This window comes from Natrix helvetica (assembly GCF_964273705.1).
Source record: "Natrix helvetica genome assembly, chromosome: 4".
Classification (NCBI taxonomy): domain Eukaryota; kingdom Metazoa; phylum Chordata; class Lepidosauria; order Squamata; family Natricidae; genus Natrix; species Natrix helvetica.
Window position 1 is genome coordinate 19211886 of NC_138550.1, and position 18543 is coordinate 19230428.

The following is an 18543-nucleotide window of genomic DNA, read 5'->3' on the forward strand; positions in this document are numbered from 1 at the left end:
GCCTTTTTCCTCTCTCTTTATCTTGGCTTCGAGCTAGAAAATCCTTTGCATTTGCATTCCCCCCCCCCCAACTAAAATGTTGGGGAATAGCTAGAAAATCCTTTGCATTCCCCAACCCCACCTCAAAATGTTGGGGAAGATTTCTTTGTGCCGAGGGGGTCTTTTTCCTCTCTTTTATCTTTGCGCAAGTTTAAATGTGTATTATTAAAGCGTTCAGCATTGTTCTGTGGTAAGGTTCCCCAACATGTTTCAACCATAAGTATACTTCACATTTTGAAAACACATTCAGGCTCCCTCAAATTGGTATTCTACTGCATTGATAGTGATGACTGTGTTAAAGTATCAAATTTAAATATTAATATCCTTGTTAACTGTCAGAGTTTGCTTGTAGCGTTTCAAAACTCCCACTTTTCTCTCTGTGAGATGTCCTGGTGGTGCCCTTTCCACATACCAACAGCATAACTTAACATAATCACTATCTCAAGGCAGTAGAATACCAATTTGAGGGAGCCTGAATGTGTTTTCAAAATGTGAAGTATACCTATGGTTGACACGTGTTGGGGAACCTTACCACAGAACAATGGTGAACTCTTAATAATACACATTTAAGCCTGTGCAAAGATAAAAGAGAGGAAAAAGACTCTCGGCACAAAGAAATGTTCCCCAACATTTCCGGGGCGGGGGGGGGGGGATGCAAAGGATTTTGTAGCTCTGACCCGAGGCAACTGGAAACTCAACACAAAACACTTTCTCCCTCCCCCTCTCTTTCTCCCTTCCCTTCCTCTGATTGGCTAGCGGCTAACTGTCTCTTGAGCCCAAAAGGCCGGGAAGGGCTTGGGACGGAAGAGGCTGAGTACCATTACCCAGAACGAACAGCTAGGACCCTAACAGCATAGGTGAAATGGTAGAGGTGGATGACTGGGGGAGAAACCCTGGAGTCAAAAAAGGAGCGGCCGAGGGTAGGAGAACAGTCCCATTCCGCCTGGAGTATGCCCACTCTATGTGACCTGGTAGAATGGGACAATACATGGGCTTCTTCCTGCTAATTCTTTCTCACCCTTTAAAGAAGTTTCAATAGGTTAGGGTCAAATTGGCAATACTTCCCAATGTACTTAGTATTGTAAATATCAAGTCTTGATCATCACTAAGATTCTGCAAAGCAAGGAAGCAAATACGAAATGAGAACTATTGCTTCTAGCACTTGGATCATAAAACTGTTAAATGACCGACCGTTGTTGCCATTTCTTCTGCTTTGAAAGATGTGAGGGCACCCGAAGTCATGTGGTCATGTCTGTAAAGAAGAATTTGAAGTGTTAATTTTTCACTGCAGGCATTAAGTCGTTGCAATCAGAATCAGAATTGAAAACTATCTATATTGCCTGACTATCAAGAAACTTCACATTAAACCACCCTGATAAGAAAGTAATATTCCATTGCAATCCACGGTTTATCTTTTTGGGGTAAGCTCTATAACAGACAGCAAAATAGTAAAACAGGCAATCACAAAATTGTATTTCACATGAATTTAAGATTTTTATTTTTATTTTCCTTGCTGGATTCATGGAAAACACTATTATGATTTATTAAAATAGGAATGCTTTGTTAATTGAACATTATTAGCTTAATTCTTGCATGTAAGCCATAATATAATTTGATTTTGCTTAGCACTGCAGTCTATAAATCTTGGTTATCATTTCAAGGATGTAAAGTTTCCTGCCATGGATCTCAGTATTTACATAAATTACAGTTTTATTACATCTGTTTAATGATTCTGACATTCCTTAAACCCAGGGGAATTTCAGGATAATGCCAACATACAAAAATCTCAATTGCACTATTATGTTATAGTGTCAAAGTGGGTTATTACAGTATTATAATAGTTCATATTATACTATGAATTCACATTCTCTTCATTACATCTTTACTCTAAAATGGAACAGGCTACCATAATAGGTGATGCTGCAGCAGTTTTTGTTATAAAACAAACTATAATGCATTTATGATTTGGAATAAAATAAATTATTGCTACAATCTGGATTAGAATAATCCTCGCTTAACCTTAATCTAAACTTTTGAAGAATATAGATTTTTCATATAAAATGATAGAGATTCTCTAACAGAAGGCATTCTGAATGGTGAATCTTTGTAATTGATTAATACCGTTTCACCTAAAATAAGACCTCCCCGGATAATAAGACCAATCAGGTTTTGAGCACATGCGCTAAAATAAATCCTCTCCTGAAAATAAACCCTCCCCAAAAATACTTAAGAGCATGCGCAGCCGGTCCCCACCATTTCCTCTGGTTGCTTAACACATAAACAACATGAGGTGAGGTGCGAGGCCGGAGGGGGGGAAAGGGAGGGGGGCCATGCCCCATGCACCCCACACGCCCTTACCTAACAGCCGCTTCCACAACCCTAGCCACCGCGCCCCTTCTGTCACGCTAATGACCACCATAAAAGAGCGGCAGGTCCAGCAATGCGCAACACAGCAGCAGCCATGAGGTGACCATGCTCACCGCTTTCTGGACCACAAAAATAATAAGACTCTCCCCCCTGAAAATAAGGCCAAATGCTTGTTTCAAAGATCAAAAGAAAATAAGACCCTGTCTTATTTTCGGGGACACACGGTAATATATATCAGTTCAAACTCTTGCCTATCCACAAAAGTGTGGTAACAAAGTTAAGATGGATTTTACCCTAGTTAGAATGGATAATGATTCTTAACCAAGATTTATAGAATTATAAATCTGCATTATAGAATTATAGAAATATGAGAATCTAGGGATAGATTGTGAACTGCAGTCTTCGAGTGAAGCACAAAGTCCTTCAAATTCAAAACATTTCAAATGTACGATACTGTGTTCCATGCTCAAAACACCTTGCTGCATGTCTGAAACATTTGTGATGTTATTCTGACCACTTTGGAAAAGTTTCAAGCTTCAAACAGCAATAATTCAAGCTGGAAACACCTGTTTCAAATAGAAAACAGGTGCTTCAAGCTAAAAGCATTCCTGGAATGACTGGAACATTTCCAGTAACAGATAACCCGTACTGAACCTGCAACAATTGTGATGTCGAACCAGAACATTTCATGCTCAGGGGGGAAAAAAATCCAGAATATTTTGCATCCATCCTTGTGTTCCTCTTTTATGGCTCTCAGAGATTCTTTCTGACCCAGAGAGCTGAAAACCAAAGCAGTCTCTTGCCATGTGGACATAGGAAATAGATGAAAACTGTGCTGCATAGCCTAAAATAGAATATCACATTTAAAATAATGCTCTACCCCAAAACCTTGAACTAGGTAGCAAATTTTGGGGGTGATCCACATTATGGCACTTATGAGGTCTATCCTCATTGCAATTTTTATCCAAGCGACCCTAAGAGGCAGGATAGCTAAAGGCAGGGAGGTAGCCAAAAGACATGAATACGGATGTGCTGCACCACATCTAGCACAAATATATTCATGCGTTACTCAACAGGGCACTAGAATTCCCAGAAAGTCTATATAGCCAAGAGCGAAGTCTGCTGGAAGTTATCATTTAAGGAGAACCCAGAAGGACACTAGGTGCCTCCCAGGGGAGGCTTCTGGCTTCTATTACTACTGATTCGCTCAGGGATGCGCATCGGGCACATGCGCACTTGATGCATGCTATGCGTGCATGCGCAGTTGTAAAAATATTGCTTCTATGCATGCGCAGAAGCAAAAAGCAAGATGGCGGTGCCTAGGGCGCTGCCGATAGAACCGGTTTGGGGGCGTTGCTGGCCGAACTACTACCTACTTGGCCGAACCGGTCCGAACCAATAGGAACCCACCTCTGGTGCCTCCTTTCTAGTGGAAATTATGTGGCTCCTTTTCTAAACAATACAAAAACATTGTACAGTGGAAACTATCAAGCTGTTCAAGATAATGCAAGTTGGAAAGTCCTAAAAATACTAATTATTTTTTTCAATTTGGATAATTAATTTCAAGAGGTCTTCAGCTAGAATGGGACTGCTTCACTACCTTCCTCTTTGGCCTCCCCCCCCCCCCCCAGCAAACTTCTGTTTTCTGATGATTTAATTAATCCTATAGAAATGGAATGATAGAAGCTTGGGAAGTCATGATACACAGCTCAAAAGGAGCATATGATGATCATTCTGAACTAAGTTTCTGGATCCATTTATTTATTTAGCATTCCCTGTAAACATTTTTCCTGGTCTTTATATTTCTAGTTTCTAGGTGGTTTTCTAATTCTTTCTAGAAGCAACTCATACTGATGCAGGTACATAACCACATAGACGTATGTAGGATTGGCAGAATAAACTTTGACAGAGAAGAAAGATGAAAGCTGGCATGTATAACCAAAGCACATGAAATTTAAGTGGGAGCTAAAACAACACAGTTGCAGAATGGAATTTAAATACTCAGGATTCCAGTCATACCTTACGTTTTCAAACTCCCCCCCCCCCAAGTTTTATCCCTTTTTAACTTCCATAAGGCAATTGGCAAGTCCAATTCCCCCAAATTGTTCCACACTGTTTCTGATTTTCCCATCCTGCCAAATGGTTATTCGCACTTGTGCAAAATTTGGCATTCCTACAATATACTTGGGGATGCGGTGGCTCAGTGGCTAAGATGCTGAGTTTGTCGATCAGAAAGGTTGGCAGTTCGGCAGTTCGAATCCCTAGCGCTGCGTAACGGAGTGAGCGCCCGTTACTTGTCCCAGCTTCTGCCAACCTAGCAGTTCGAAAGCACGTAAAAAATGCAAATAGAAAAATAGGGACCACCTTTGGTGGGAAGGTAACAGTGTTCAGTGCACCTTTGGCGCTTAGTCATGCCGGCCACATGACCATGGAGACATCTTCGGACAGCACTGGCTCTTCGGCTTTGAAACGGAGATGAGCATCGCCCCCTAGAGTCGGGAACGACTAGCACATATGTACGAGGGGAACCTCTACCTTTACCTTATAATATACTTCTTTAAATAAAATTTATACAGAGACCATACCTCTTCCCACTTAATGGGAAGTTACAAATACATACTTCTCCCACTTCCGAGAAGACAGTTTGACTGTCTAATATGGCCTGTTCTCTAGACCCATTTTTACAATCCTTGCTCTTTTTGTTTTGCAATTAATACAAATCCTTGAAGGTTTGTGAGTGGGACATAGCTTAGGTCCCTTTAACAGGGATGTATCTGAGGCCAAATGAATGATTCAACATTTAAACCTATTGCTCCTGGGGCTTTTCTGCAGATGGTTAGTGGGAGATACTGATAGCCTCAGTTGGTATGAGATGAGGCAAATAAATTGCAAATATTAAATATTAAAGCTCTTGTGAACTTTTTTTATTACTACTTTTCAGAAACTATACTAAGAAGCTCTGGCTCCATCCATCCAGGCTGTCCAAATAATGCAGTTTCTTGCTTTCCCTGTGGTCAAGCAAATGTCCTCCTAGCAATTTCTCAGAGAGAGAGAAAAAATCATTTACTGAATTTTTACTCATCTCATGGCTATTAGAAGGCATTAAAAAGATTTAATTCCTTACCGTGGGAAGTTATAAATTCCTAACATTAAAAACAATAAATCAATTATTAACGGCAGATATTATCTCAACAGCTGGCTAATCCCAGCCAGTTTATACAGGCAGAACACAGGTTAAATCCAATAAAACTTCCCGTTCGTTTCACATTTGCTAAGCAAATGTGAAAATTGCTTATAACACGATTGCCTTTAATACTGTTTCACCTTGGAGCTGTTGATCTATCCGAGGTGGTGAAATAAAAGCAATTCATTAACAAGAGTAAAGAATTTAATCTCATTCGGTATCTATAAATCTATAGAAATGTTCATTGCCTAATTTTTCTTTCAAGCCTCTGCCAGAGAGAAACCACACTTACAAGAGGGGGGAAGCAACAACAACTACTACTAATTGACACTGCCGTTACAACTATACTTGCTGTAAACATTATCGATATAAAGTTACTCGACTCATCCAATCTTTTAATTTCACTACTTCAAAATGCACCAAGCAAATGAACTGGGAGTGCTACCTTTTCCACATGGCTGTTTATTTAATCATAATCCCAAATAAGAAACAATAGATGTTGTGGTTTGAGAGAGAGAGAGAGAGAGAGAGAGAGAGAGAGGGAGGGAGGGAGGGAGAGAGAGAGAGAGAGAGAGAGAGAGAGAGAGAGAGAGAGAGAGAGAGAGAGAGAGAGAGAGAGAGCTGTAACCAGGAGAGAGAAGTGTAACATTCCTCCACCCCCCTACCTTCAGAGCAATCCAATGATTAATTTAATTTCCTAGTAAACAAAGTGGAATGAAAGCAGGTTGCTAAACAGAGCAAAGTAGAACAAGCTGGAGTTCTAGTTACATTTCCCTGCAATCTCCAGACTGGAGTTGGTTGTCTTCTGAAGGTGCACTTTTCTCCCGCCCACCTTTCCATGTTGAAAGGGGTTTTGCTTACCACGTCAACAACTTTCCTTGCCAGTAACAGTCTGTCCTGCCGCTCACATGGTTGATTGTCTTTTTCTTACTTGCACTTTGCCTTTCAAGCGAAACCTTCAGGGTTCTCTCTCTCTCTCTCTCTCTCTCTCTCTCTCTCTGGTTTCCAATCCACGCTTTAGTTTAGGGACCCGTCGCAGCCCCCTTCTTTGGCCAGCCGCTTTTCGTCCCCCGGGAGCCAATTGTGTATTCACGGAAGCTTCCACTTTATTGTGCTCCAGCAGCAGCAGCAAGTATAAACTGGCTCGCTGGCATGCTTGGGGTGTCTGAATGAATTTTCCCTCCCAGATTGCTTTGTCATTTATTTGCAATGCGCTCGCAGGCAGGGAAGAACAAGTTGAAAGGTCCAAGTGCCTGCAATACTTTTATTTTATTTATTTTTTTGCGGGGGAAACTGATGGACAGATAGAAAAACCCAGCTAGATTTTTACACCTGCTGATGTGCGGTTTCAGCTGAGAGGAAAAGTCCTCACAACGTTTAACAGCTGGTGCGTTTATTCTTAAGCTTGTCAGCTAGGAAAAAAAATATCTAAAGCTTAAAAGTCGTCTTTTCATCCCTAAGATTCCCTTCGTGTAAGATCTGTTGAAAGGCAGCCAGCCCTGGGACTTCTAGATCAGGGGTGTCAAACTCGATTTCATTGAGGGACACATCAGGATTGTGTTTGACCTGGGGGGGGGGACTTGGGGGCACGGCAAAGGTAGGCATGGGCGTGGCCAGCTCAATGTCAGTCGTGTTGGGGTGCTGTGGTGACCCAAGCACTCTGCCAGTGAAAATGGGCTCCCGAGCGCCGTTTCTGTTTGCGATGGCTTCCTGCAACCCTCAGCCAGTGAAAACGGAGCTCAGGAGAGCCCCACACGGCCCTCCCGAGTTGCATTTTCACTGGCAGAGGCACCGTGGACCAGTCCTTTGCTGTTTCCAGGGCAGCCCCGTGGGCCAGATATAAGTACCATGGGCTGGCCCTCCTGAGCTCCGTTTTCGCTAGCAGAGGGTTGCAGGAGGCCGTCGCAGCGGGAAACGGAGCTCGGGAGCCTGTTTTCACTAGCAGAGACACTGCAGGTGGGTCCCTCACTGTTTCCAGGATGGCCACACCGGCCAGATCTGAGCATCACGTGGGCCGGATGCAGCATATGGCTCTTTATTTTGACACCCCTGTTCTAGATGGAGGGTTCAGTACAGCCAGTCCTTGGCTTACAACCATTCGTTTAGTGACCGTTCGAAGTTACAGTGGCATTGAAAAAAAGGTGACTTAGGGTCATTTTTGACGCTTAAAACAGTTGCAGCATCCTTGTGGTCATATGATCAAAATTCAGACGCTTTGGAAGTGACTCATATTTATGACGGTTGCAGTGCCCCGGGGTCATGGATCATCTTTTACGGCTTTCTGACAAGCAAAGTCAAGGGGGAAGCCACATTCACTTAACAACCATGTCAGTAACTTAACGACAGCAGTGGCTCACTCACCAACTGTGGCAAGAAAAGTCGTAAACTGGGGCAAAACTCACTTAACAACTGTCTTGCTTAGCAACATAATTTTTGGGGTCAACTGTGGTCATACGTCAAGGACTACCTGTACTTTGGTTCGAGTTTTCCCAGTTGTAATGTATGGCTGTGAAAGTTGGACTATAAGAAAGGCTGAGCACCAAAGAATGGAGGCCTTTGAACTCTGGTGCTGAAGAAGACTACTGAGAGTCCCTTGGACTGCAAGGCGATCAAACCGGTCAGTCCTAGAGGAAATCAACCCTGACTGCTCCTTAGAAGGCCAGATCCTGAAGAGGAAACTCAAATACTTTGGCCACCTAATTGGGAAGGAAGGACTCACTGGAGAAGAGCTTAATGATGGAAAAGATTGAGGGCAAAAGAAGAAGGGGACGACAGAGAATGAGATGGCTGGATGGAGTCACCAAAGCAGTCAGCGTGAGCTTAAATGGACTCCAGAGGATGGTAGAGGACAGGAAGGTCTGGAGGTGCGTTGTCCGTGGGGCCGCAATGGGACAGACACGACTTCACAACTAACAACAACAACCTGTACTTCCTTAAGTCAGGAAAATGCATTCAGTTTTGATAACCTCAAGAAATACGTTTCCAGTTCCCCAACCCTGAATTATTCAGTCTGGCTTCTCTAGAAGGAAGTAGCAGATAATGGGCAAAGAGCAAAATCCCTGGAGAAGATAAGATACATAACTTTGTCCTTTTTTACTGCGAGCACACCAACCTATATTAAAAATGAAAATCTGTTGCCTGCTCTTAAGAGAAAGTGTATATTTCTACCCAAACACATATATAACACCCATATACACATGCTATATGCATACAGAACTGGTCTCGGAGGAGACAATTTTGAGTTAGATGGACAAGCTGGCTGGATTGGTATGGAGGATTTCTGTGTCAAGGCTTACTAGAAAGCTACTGAAATGTTCCTCTCAGAATAACTGAGTTGGAAGGGAACCTGGAGGTCTTCTAGTCCAACCCTCTGCTCAAGCAGAAAACCCTATACGAGGGATATCAAACTCGATTTCATTGAAGGCCACATCAGGGTTGTGTTTGACCTTGGGGGGGGGGGAGAGGTTGGCATGGCCAGGGTGGGTGTGGCCAGCTTGACCTCACTCGTGTCGGGGGTGCTTGTGGTGGCCCAAGTGCTCTGCTAGTGAAAATAGGCTCCCTAGCACCGTTTTCGGCTACAATGGCCTCTTGCAACCCTCCACCAGTGAAAACAGAGTTCGGGAGGGCCGTGTGCGGCCATCCAGAGCTCTGTTTTCACTGGCAGAGGCATAGTGGGCTAATCCTTTGCTGTTTCCAGCCCTGCCCCATACCTTTTCAGACAAATGGCTGTCCAATCTCTTGTTAGAAATGTCCAATGTTGCACAAGTTTTGAAACTTGTTTTATATTGGTATCCCAATGGCATTCCATCAACAATTCATTGAGACATTCCTGAGAACAGTTTCCCGTCCGATCACCGACTGTAAGTTTGAAAGAATGCAGGCTACAGCAACCTCCGGCACTTCTATTAAAGCAAGCATGAACTGTCTAGTTTTCTCCTTTCAGCCTGACTCAAGGGTGTGAAACTGGGGGCCCGTGGGCCAGATGCGTCATGTGCTGGCCACGCCCATGCCCGGTTTAGCAAAGGGGGAAAAAGTTGCTATACGTCACGCGATAATGTCCTGATGATGTCAATTTGACTGTTTTGACTTAGGCTACACAAAATCATGAAGCAGACTCCTTGTTCCGACAAAACCCCTTTTTATTAAGCTAAAGTGAATTCCTCTCATTCACTTGCAGCAAAGTCCTGGCAAACAATATTTCAAAGGTGAATTTACAACCACAGAGCTTATCAGGGTTGGAGAGCTGCCAGGCCGATATCTTCCAAACACAGTGCTGTACAAGAGAATAACTGGCAAGGAATCTCTGAGAGTCACAAACAAATCTTCACACTAATTAACCAAACTAATTGTCTCCTGCAAACTCTACTCTCCTTTTGCTCTTCTTTATTCCCTATGGGAGGGGCCATTCACCGTCCACCTGTGCCTTTACTCCTGAGTCGGCCCTTGTTCCTTAATTGCTCCCCTCCTGGTAGCTGTGTGCATGCGCACATGAGGAACAGGCTCCAGCTGTTCTTCTACCCCACTGATCTCCGACAGCAACTGATAACTGTCGGACAGCCCTGGCCCCCTCTCTGCCTCTGATGCAGAGCACTCCTCAGAGCCTTCCTCAGACTCCAGGACTGGTCCATGTTCCTCCCCAACACCCTCCCTGTCTGAGTCTGCCACCAGCTTTGCTGGCCGCTGAAGGGCCACAACATTGACACCCCTGGCCTAACTCATTGCAGCTCCCCCAAATCCCCTCTTCCATTCATTATGAATGAATGTAGCAGGAATTCTACCTTCCCCTGGGTCTAGTCTTCCTACTTTCTGGCAACATTTCCTCCATTATTAATGTGATGTGAGGGGTCAAGTGAGGGGTATCAGGAATCTTGTTTCCAATGCCAGAAGCCAGGAAACAAGTGCCGGTTTCCTACTCACCAGGTTAATAGCAAAACAGAAACTACAACTGCTGTTCCTGAGTCAATCAATTGCTTTTCAGCAGATCAAAGAAACTAGAGACTCTCAGGCTTCAAGGCCTGTGCCGCCCATCAATTACATTAATATCAAACTGAGGTCAGGAGAGCCAAAATAAGCACAACCCAAATGGCATTACCGAAGGGAAAAAATAACACCTCGGTGGAATGCTAAGGTTTAGGAAAGTACAAAGCTTTTTTGTTTAAAGGCATTTATGGGATAATGATGCCTTTGACCCCAATTAATCAGAAACCTACAAAGATTTTCAATGACCAATGCATTGCAGCAGAATAGTGAATATATATCTTGGAATACACATTATTTTCCCAGTTGCAATATATGGCTGTGAAAGCTGGGCCATAAGGAAGGCTGAGCACCAAAGAATTGAAGCCTTTGAACTCTGGTGCTGGAGAAGACTCCTGCAAGTCCCTTGGACTGCAAGGCGATCAAACGAATCAGTCCTAGAGGAGATCAACCCTGACTGCTCCTTAGAAGGCCAGATCCTGAAGAGGAAACTCAAATACTTTGGCCACCTAATTGGGAAGGAAGGACTCACTGGAGAAGAACTTCATGCTGGGAAAGATTGAGGGCAAAAGAAGAAGGGGACGACAGAGAATGAGGTGGCTGGATGGAGTCACCGAAGCAGTAGGCCTGAGCTTAAATGGACTCCAGAGGATGGTAGAGGACAGGAAGGCCTGGAGGAATGTTGTCCGTGGGGTTTCCATGGGTTGGACATGACTTCGCAACTAACAACAACAACACATTATTTTTTTGGAGAAGGAATCTTTTCAGAATAAAAATGAGAATGTGAAGATCTGTCGTCATGTTCATATCCTTCCAGCCACATGAACTATTCTCCTATTTTTTCAAAGCAGGAAATAAGGCTGCTTGGATGACCAATATCAGTACTAATGCAGGGACCAGGAACACAGAGCTGACTAGAGGTAATCCTTCACTTACAATTATTTGAATGCAGAGGTGGCATTCTACCGGTTCAGACCAGATCACCCGAACCGGTAGCGAAAATCCTATTTAGGACATTTTTTCTGCCAAAAGCGCATGCACGGAAGGATCTGTGCATGCACGGAGGTGCTCGCGAAGAGCGCGCACGTATTCACATCGTCAAACTGGTACGGAAGTCTATACCACCCCTGATTCAAAGTTATACCACCACTGAAAAAGTGACTTATACCCAACCACTTGTCACACTTACAACTCTCACAGCATCCATACTGTGTGGATGAGCAGTCATGTGATAAAATTTTAAGCACTTGTTATAATAAATACATGCCAATTGCAATGTCTTGGGATCATGTGGTTTCCATTTGCAACCTTCCAAGGTAGCTTCTAACAAGGAAAGTCAATGGGGGAAGCTAAGTTTGCTTAACAACTGCAGTGATTCACTTAAAAAGTGGGGGGACAAGGTCATAAAATTGGGCAGGACTTACTTAACAATCGCCGTACAAATAGTCCTCAACTTACAACAGTTCATTTAGTGACTGTTCAAAGTTACAACGGCATTGAAAAAAGTGACTTATGACCCTTTTTCAACAGGTACATTGTACCTGGTACAACCTTTGTAGCATCTGCATGTGTTTAAAATTCAGATGCTTGGCAATTGGTTCATACTTAGGACCATTGCTGTGTCTCGGGACCACTTGTGACCTTCTGATAAGCAAATTAAGTGGGGAAGCCAGATTCACTTAGCTAACTTACCAACTGCAGTGATTTACTTAACAACTGTGGCAAGAAACGTTGTAGAATGGAGCAAAATTCATTTAACCAGTTCTCACTTAACAACATAAATTTTGGGCTCGATTGTGGTCGTAAGTCGAGGACTACCTGTACTTAACAACAGAAATTCAGGCCTCAAGTGTGGTTGTTGAGGACTAGCTGTACTAAGCAGTCATGGATCTCTCTTTTGACTTCTACCCCTGGCTGTATCACATTACGGAACTGTGTGTTAAATAATCAAAACTGGCCACCATCATCTCAAATTGATCTGAAGTAGGCAAATCAAGCATCTTCTACAAAGTAGTATTTGAAAAGCAGCATTGAGCGTTTATCTTCCCAAGTCGGCCCCTCCTGTAAGAATTAGGTTTTACCTAAAATTGCACAATTAGAAAAGCCATTTAGGGCGAGGTCAACATTCTACTCAACCCAACAAACTAAATTAAGGTTTTTCCCAGACAAATGCCTATTTAGTCTCTGCTAGGAACACAACTAGTGAAGTAGAACTCATCACCTCTCCCTATAATTGCCTCCATTATCAATTTGATCTTGCTGTTAGGATGTTTGCTTAATGTTCAACATGAATTTCCCAACACAGACAAATAATCAAGCAGAAAACAATACTCAATCAAGGAACGACTAAGGAGAAAACCACACCCCCAACAACACCAGAAGGGCCAAACTGCTATATACAAACAGGGAGTAAGCCCACGCTTAGTAGCACTTATGAGGCTACAAACAAAACAGCCGAGCTCAGAAAGCACCAAGCATTCCACATGGATTTGCTTCCTGTACTGTAAGATATGATAATTTTCGTATTGCAGAAATTTTCTAAAAGGTTTACACCTAACAATGTGCAGGAACCTACCTACCTACCTACCTACCTCTCTCTCTCTCTCTCTCTCTCTCTCTCTCCCTCCCGCCCTCCCCCCCCCTCTCTCTCTCACACACACACACACACAACCCTACCTTATAAGGAATACTCTTTTAAAGAAATAAAACAGACTCATGCTAGTTGTCTTGACCAGTTAGTGGCAGACTAGTGAAAAAAAAACTTTTTTGACAGCCAAAGTGGTAAAAGAGGAAGTTAAGAATAGTTAAATAAAACACTTAATGTTTCAGTTGTTGCTATTTCTTCTTTATATGAAAAGCAATCTAAAATCTACAGAGCAGATTTTGCCTATTTCATCCCGAGAGACACATTTTGGTTTTTGGGGGAAAGTTTAAAACTTTGGCGGTTCTTCAGTTGTTTTACTCTGCATGGTTTTTCTGTTGTTTTCGAAACAGCCATTTTAAAAACCAAACCAAATGCTTATGGAGAGAAATATGTCTAAATTCAGCCTTCCTCAATTTTACAGAGTCTGGACTGCAATGGCCAGAAATATCAGCGTGGCCAAAGCCATTTATTTAATACGATTTTATACCCCTGCAGAGCACAATACAAAATATGAACATCGGGCGATCCTCTAGCTAGGATTCTGCCCAGTTTGGCGAACCCGCAAATGCCACCCCTGGCTGGCCCCTCCCACCCCTGGCTGGCCCCTCCCACCCCACCCCTCCCCGGAGTCTCCATGGGGCCCATTCATCATGCCAGGTAAGTGCCGGGCCAGCTCGGAGGCTTCGGGAGGACAAAAAATGGGCCTACTAGAAGTTCATGAAATCCGGAAACGAGCATGTTTCTGGCCTTCGGAGCCTGGGGAGGGCAAAAAACAGGACTACTGGAAGTTCCGGAAGTCTGGAAACGGGCCTGTTTCCTGCCTCCAGAACCCAGGGGAAGCAGTTTTTGCGCTCCCGGAGGCTCAAGGAAAGCCTCCAGAACCTGGGGAGGGTGGAAAGTGCCTCCCCCACCCCAGCCATGGTGCAGGAGGCTGACTAGGCCTCACCCACCATGGCTACACCCACCCAGCAAAGGGGCAGCCAACCCATTTCTGCAATTTGTGAAACCCACCCCTGGCATCGTGTGCTATTATGAACCTGCCTGTCCGTCACGCATTTGGTAGATTGAAATGCATAAAGCTTGCCTGCCCCCTGCCCCTAAACAAAAATTAAGAAAGCCTCAAAATAAAACAAAGCAAAGCAAAGACCAACCCAACCCCTCGAGAGAATATTTATGATGGTTACAAGCGTCATATAGAGTTCCTTCCCACATCAAATGGTTCACGTTTAAGCAATTAGATTACAAGATTATCTGCCCACCCAGGCTTTGAGTAATGGCTGTGTATTTCCGTCTGGATTCCACAGTTGCCCTGTGTTAGATGAGGAGAGAATGAATCCCACCTTCATTTTATTTATCTCCATGACTGATTCCAGTACCGATTGCAGAATTTCGTCTGTTGCTCTGTCCTCTTCGAAACAGTATAGTAGGCAAAAATTATCATTTCAGGAGGTGTAAATAAAGCATGCTGTAATCAGGATAGTGATAGCATTGTTTATTTATGCATCATGTGACACTCTATGGAAATGATTTCAAATGCTCTTTGCAGGCAAGGATTACATCATACAACGCCTGAGAAAGTACCTGTAATGTAAATAACACCATCCCACGCAACACTGGGGAAGTCCAATTTGTTGTAGCAGGGTGTTTCTCTAAGGCTCAGTGGCTAAGATGCTGAGCTTGTCGATCAGAAAGGCCCGCAGTTCGGTGGTTCGAATCCCTAGCGCCACGTAATGGAGTGAGCTCCTGTTACTTGTCCCAGCTTCTGCCAACCTAGCACTTCGAAAGCATGTAAAAATGCAAGTAGAAAAATAGGGACCACCTTTGGTGGGAAGGTAACAGTGTTCCTTGCGCCTTCGGCATTTAGTCACACTGACCACATGACCACGAAGATGTCTTCGGACAGCGCTGGCTCTTCTTCAGCTTTGAAACGGAGATGAGCACTGCCCCCTAGAGTCAGGAATGACTAGCACATTTGTGCGAGGGGAACATTTACTTGAGTGTTTCTCAAACTTGGCAACTTTAAGATGCATGAACTTCAACTCCCATAATTACACAGGTAATAAACCAGTATTCCCCAAGTTCACACATCGTAAAGTTGCCAAATTTGAGAAATACTGCACTGTTCTAGCAAACACTCTTTCTCTGCATTTAAATGTTGTTGTTTTTCAGTCGCTAAGTCTGTCCGATTCTTTATAACCCCTTGAAGGCTTCCCTGTCCTTCCTTGTCTCCTGGCATTTGCTTAAATTCATCTTCATTGTGACAATGACACTATCTAACCATCTCATCCTCTTCGGTCCCCCTTCTGGTTTTGCCTTCCATCTTTCCCAACATCACGGTTTTTTCCAAGGTGTCCTCTCTTCCCATTTGGTGGCCAAAATATTTGAGCTTCAGCTTCATTTTCTGTCCTTCCAAAGAACAATCAAGGTTGACTTCCTTTAGGATTGACTGATTTGATCTCCTTGCAGTCCAAGAACGCTCAAGAGTTTCGTCCAATACTACAGTTCAAAAGCATCTGTAGGAAGTTAGCATCCACCCCTCTCCTAGAAAAATGAACTATTTTAGGAAATATTAAAAGGGCAGAATATTTCCCCTAAAAGAGAGGCAGAAACTCAACCCCTGCCCCTTTTGTCAATGGTCCATTAAGGCCTGAGCCACTCTATTCTACATAACAAAGATCTACCTCCTTCAGGCAGAGCCATAATGGGAATCCCAAAGGCCTTTCATTACGTCATCGCCCAGCAAGGCTCAATCAAGCTTGGGACTCAGGACAGCCTACAGAGTTGCCCCTGCATGGCCCCATGGGAGACTGACAACCAATCAGAATACAAGCTCAAATTCAAAAGCCCAGAGAGGACATAAAACCAGGGCAGTCTCAGCATCTCTTCCCTTTTCCTCCAGGACCTCAAACCATGTGGTCCTGTCCAGCATTAAAAGCCATCTTTCCAATCAGCCTCCATGTTTCCAGTGTCTTTTTCCCCACTTGGAACTGATCCCAGATGGGCATTTCTTCCAACAACTCAATTATTCATCATTCAGCCTTCCTTATGTCCAGCTCTTACACCCATACACGACTACTAAGAATTACAGGCTATGAATAGCAGCTAAAGCGAAAGGAATATAAATGTTTTGGTAGGTGGGGCAGCAGTGAATTTTTTTGCCGAGGGTGGGGAGATCAAGGGTAGGGAGATCAAGAGTAGGGATGCTATTTTGCTTTATTGTTAGGAAAGATTTTGAATTTTAAAAAAAAAACTTTGTTACAACTATCGTAGTACATCGGTTACATTTTTTCCCAGGCATTTCGGATCTCAACATTGTAAGAAATTATTCTTTCAGTTGTCAGCAGTTCTGGTTAGGTGGGCTGCAGAGAACACAAGCCAGATGTTGAGAAAAATGCAAGTTATCTATCTCTAAACTGCACGGTTATAGGAAAAATCAAGCAAAACTCACACCCAGAGCAAATGTCCACCAGATGTATGCTGTAATCTTTGGACATAATTGGAGCTTTGCTGGAACAGTCAAAATCACCATCTGCTTCAGCATTTTGTTTCTTCACAGTGCCACTAAAAAGCACACAAAATCAAAGTTTGAAACTAATAGCGCCACCCTGTGGCCAGGACCCAGTTCAGACATACAGCTTCAAAGTTTGAGTGTTCCTCAATCTCAGGGTGACCTGCAATTTCCAGAATTTGTCCAGCCAGTATCAGCTTTGCTAACAGTGTTCTTTAATAACCCTGAAAGAGCAAATTGAGGGCGTGAAAACAACCCCACTCTTTATGACCTTTGCATATTACTTAGATAAATTATTTTGGTTGCTGTAAACTATCTTCTGAGGATCTGCTACAGGAACATTCCATTGCAATACAAATATTTGCAATAAAACTGTAACACGAAATCCCTTGAATGCTGTGCGTGCTAAGATTTCATCAAGTTTTTTTGACTTTGTTGTTTCTTTTCGCTAAAAAGGTGCATCTAAGGTAAAGGTTCCCCTCGCACATATGTGCCAGTCGTTCCTGACTCTAGGGGGCAGTGGTCATCTCCATTTCAAAGCCAAAGAGCCAACGCTGTCCGAAGACCTCTCCGTGGTCATGTGGCCAGCATGACTAAATGCCGAAGGCACACGGAACGCTGTTACCTTCACACCAAAGGTGGCTCCTATTTTTCTACTTGCATTTTTTTTAAATAAAAGTTTTTTTTTATTTTTTAAATGAACACAAACAGACAAAAAAAACCCCCCACAAAACCATCTTCCATTACAAATTTAGAAAGTGTGACGGTTGGTTACAAAAACTTCCGCGCGTCCCTTCCACAGTCATCACTTATAATTCACATCGAATCACATATTTTAAAATCAAGTACGTAGTATTTATATATATTGCTTTCATCATACCTCAGCCTTCATTTGACTTAATTGTTTTTACATCCTTTTATATGAAATATTCCAATTTAAAGCAAAACCACATAATGGCATTCCATTAACTCCTCCCAACATCCTACAATAAAATTGCATCTTTATAACATGTTCTAAATAAAAAATTGATTATGTTTAATTTCTAAACTTCCTTTCATAGTCTCCATTTGCAATTTATATAGAATTTCCTCTTAACAAACCAATACATATGTATGCATTATTATCATTATCAATAATTTATTTAACTATAACCATTATCACTTCATTTTATACATAATACTCTAAATTTAACTAATTTCAGCTTTCATTACATCAACCTGTGTCTTTCCAGTAATAGTGCAGTCTTATGTCTTTTGCCATTTGTAGCATTAGCATTCTGATTAATTTCTTGGTAAGTATTATATAGACTTCTCTTCGCAAGTTATTGTTCATTTCATTTCTTATGTAAACTCGAAACCCTTCATTTGCTTCTTCAATCAGCTTATCTTTAGTTATCACTTGGGCTTCTGATAAAGTTTCTCTCCTTACTTCCATCTATTTTTCTCTTTTCTTCTTCTGCACTTTGAAGTCTGGGATAAAGTTCCAGTCCGTCTATCTCCCTTTTCCATATTCCACTCTTTTCATTTCCAGCCAGGCTCAGTTTACTATCAATAGCAACCATTTTCTTGTTTCTTTGATTATTTTTCCCTTCAATTTTTAGAACTCTGTCCTCCACTTTTTCCATTTGATAAACATCCTCAATTTTTGCATCAAATTTTACTGTGTTGCGTTCTATATTCTCCAATCTCTTCTCAATTTTTTCTGTTACTGCTAAAATCTTTTGAATTCCAAACATAATCATTTGCAATGTTAAGGTTTCTTTTTCTTGTTGTGCCATTTTCCAATTTGTAAACACTGCCACTATAACATTTGAAGCTTTTTGT

General features: G+C 42.7%; 1 protein-coding gene across 2 annotated transcripts in view; it reads right to left on the reverse strand.

Annotated features, from left to right (window-relative positions):
* EXPH5 (exophilin 5) overlaps nt 1–18543 on the reverse strand; it is a 61695-nt gene that overhangs the window by 12909 nt on the left and 30243 nt on the right. Inside the window, exons 1-2 of one of the 2 annotated variants that reach the window (XM_081950180.1) lie at nt 6452–6730; nt 1231–1291 (exon numbers count right to left, since the gene is read on the reverse strand). In XM_081950180.1, coding sequence (XP_081806306.1) covers nt 1231–1281 — 51 coding nt within the window. In that variant the 5' untranslated portion in view covers nt 1282–1291; nt 6452–6730. Of the gene's footprint in view, nt 1–1230; nt 1292–6451; nt 6731–18543 lie in introns of those variants that run through there. The other variant, XM_081950179.1, reaches the window with a different exon arrangement.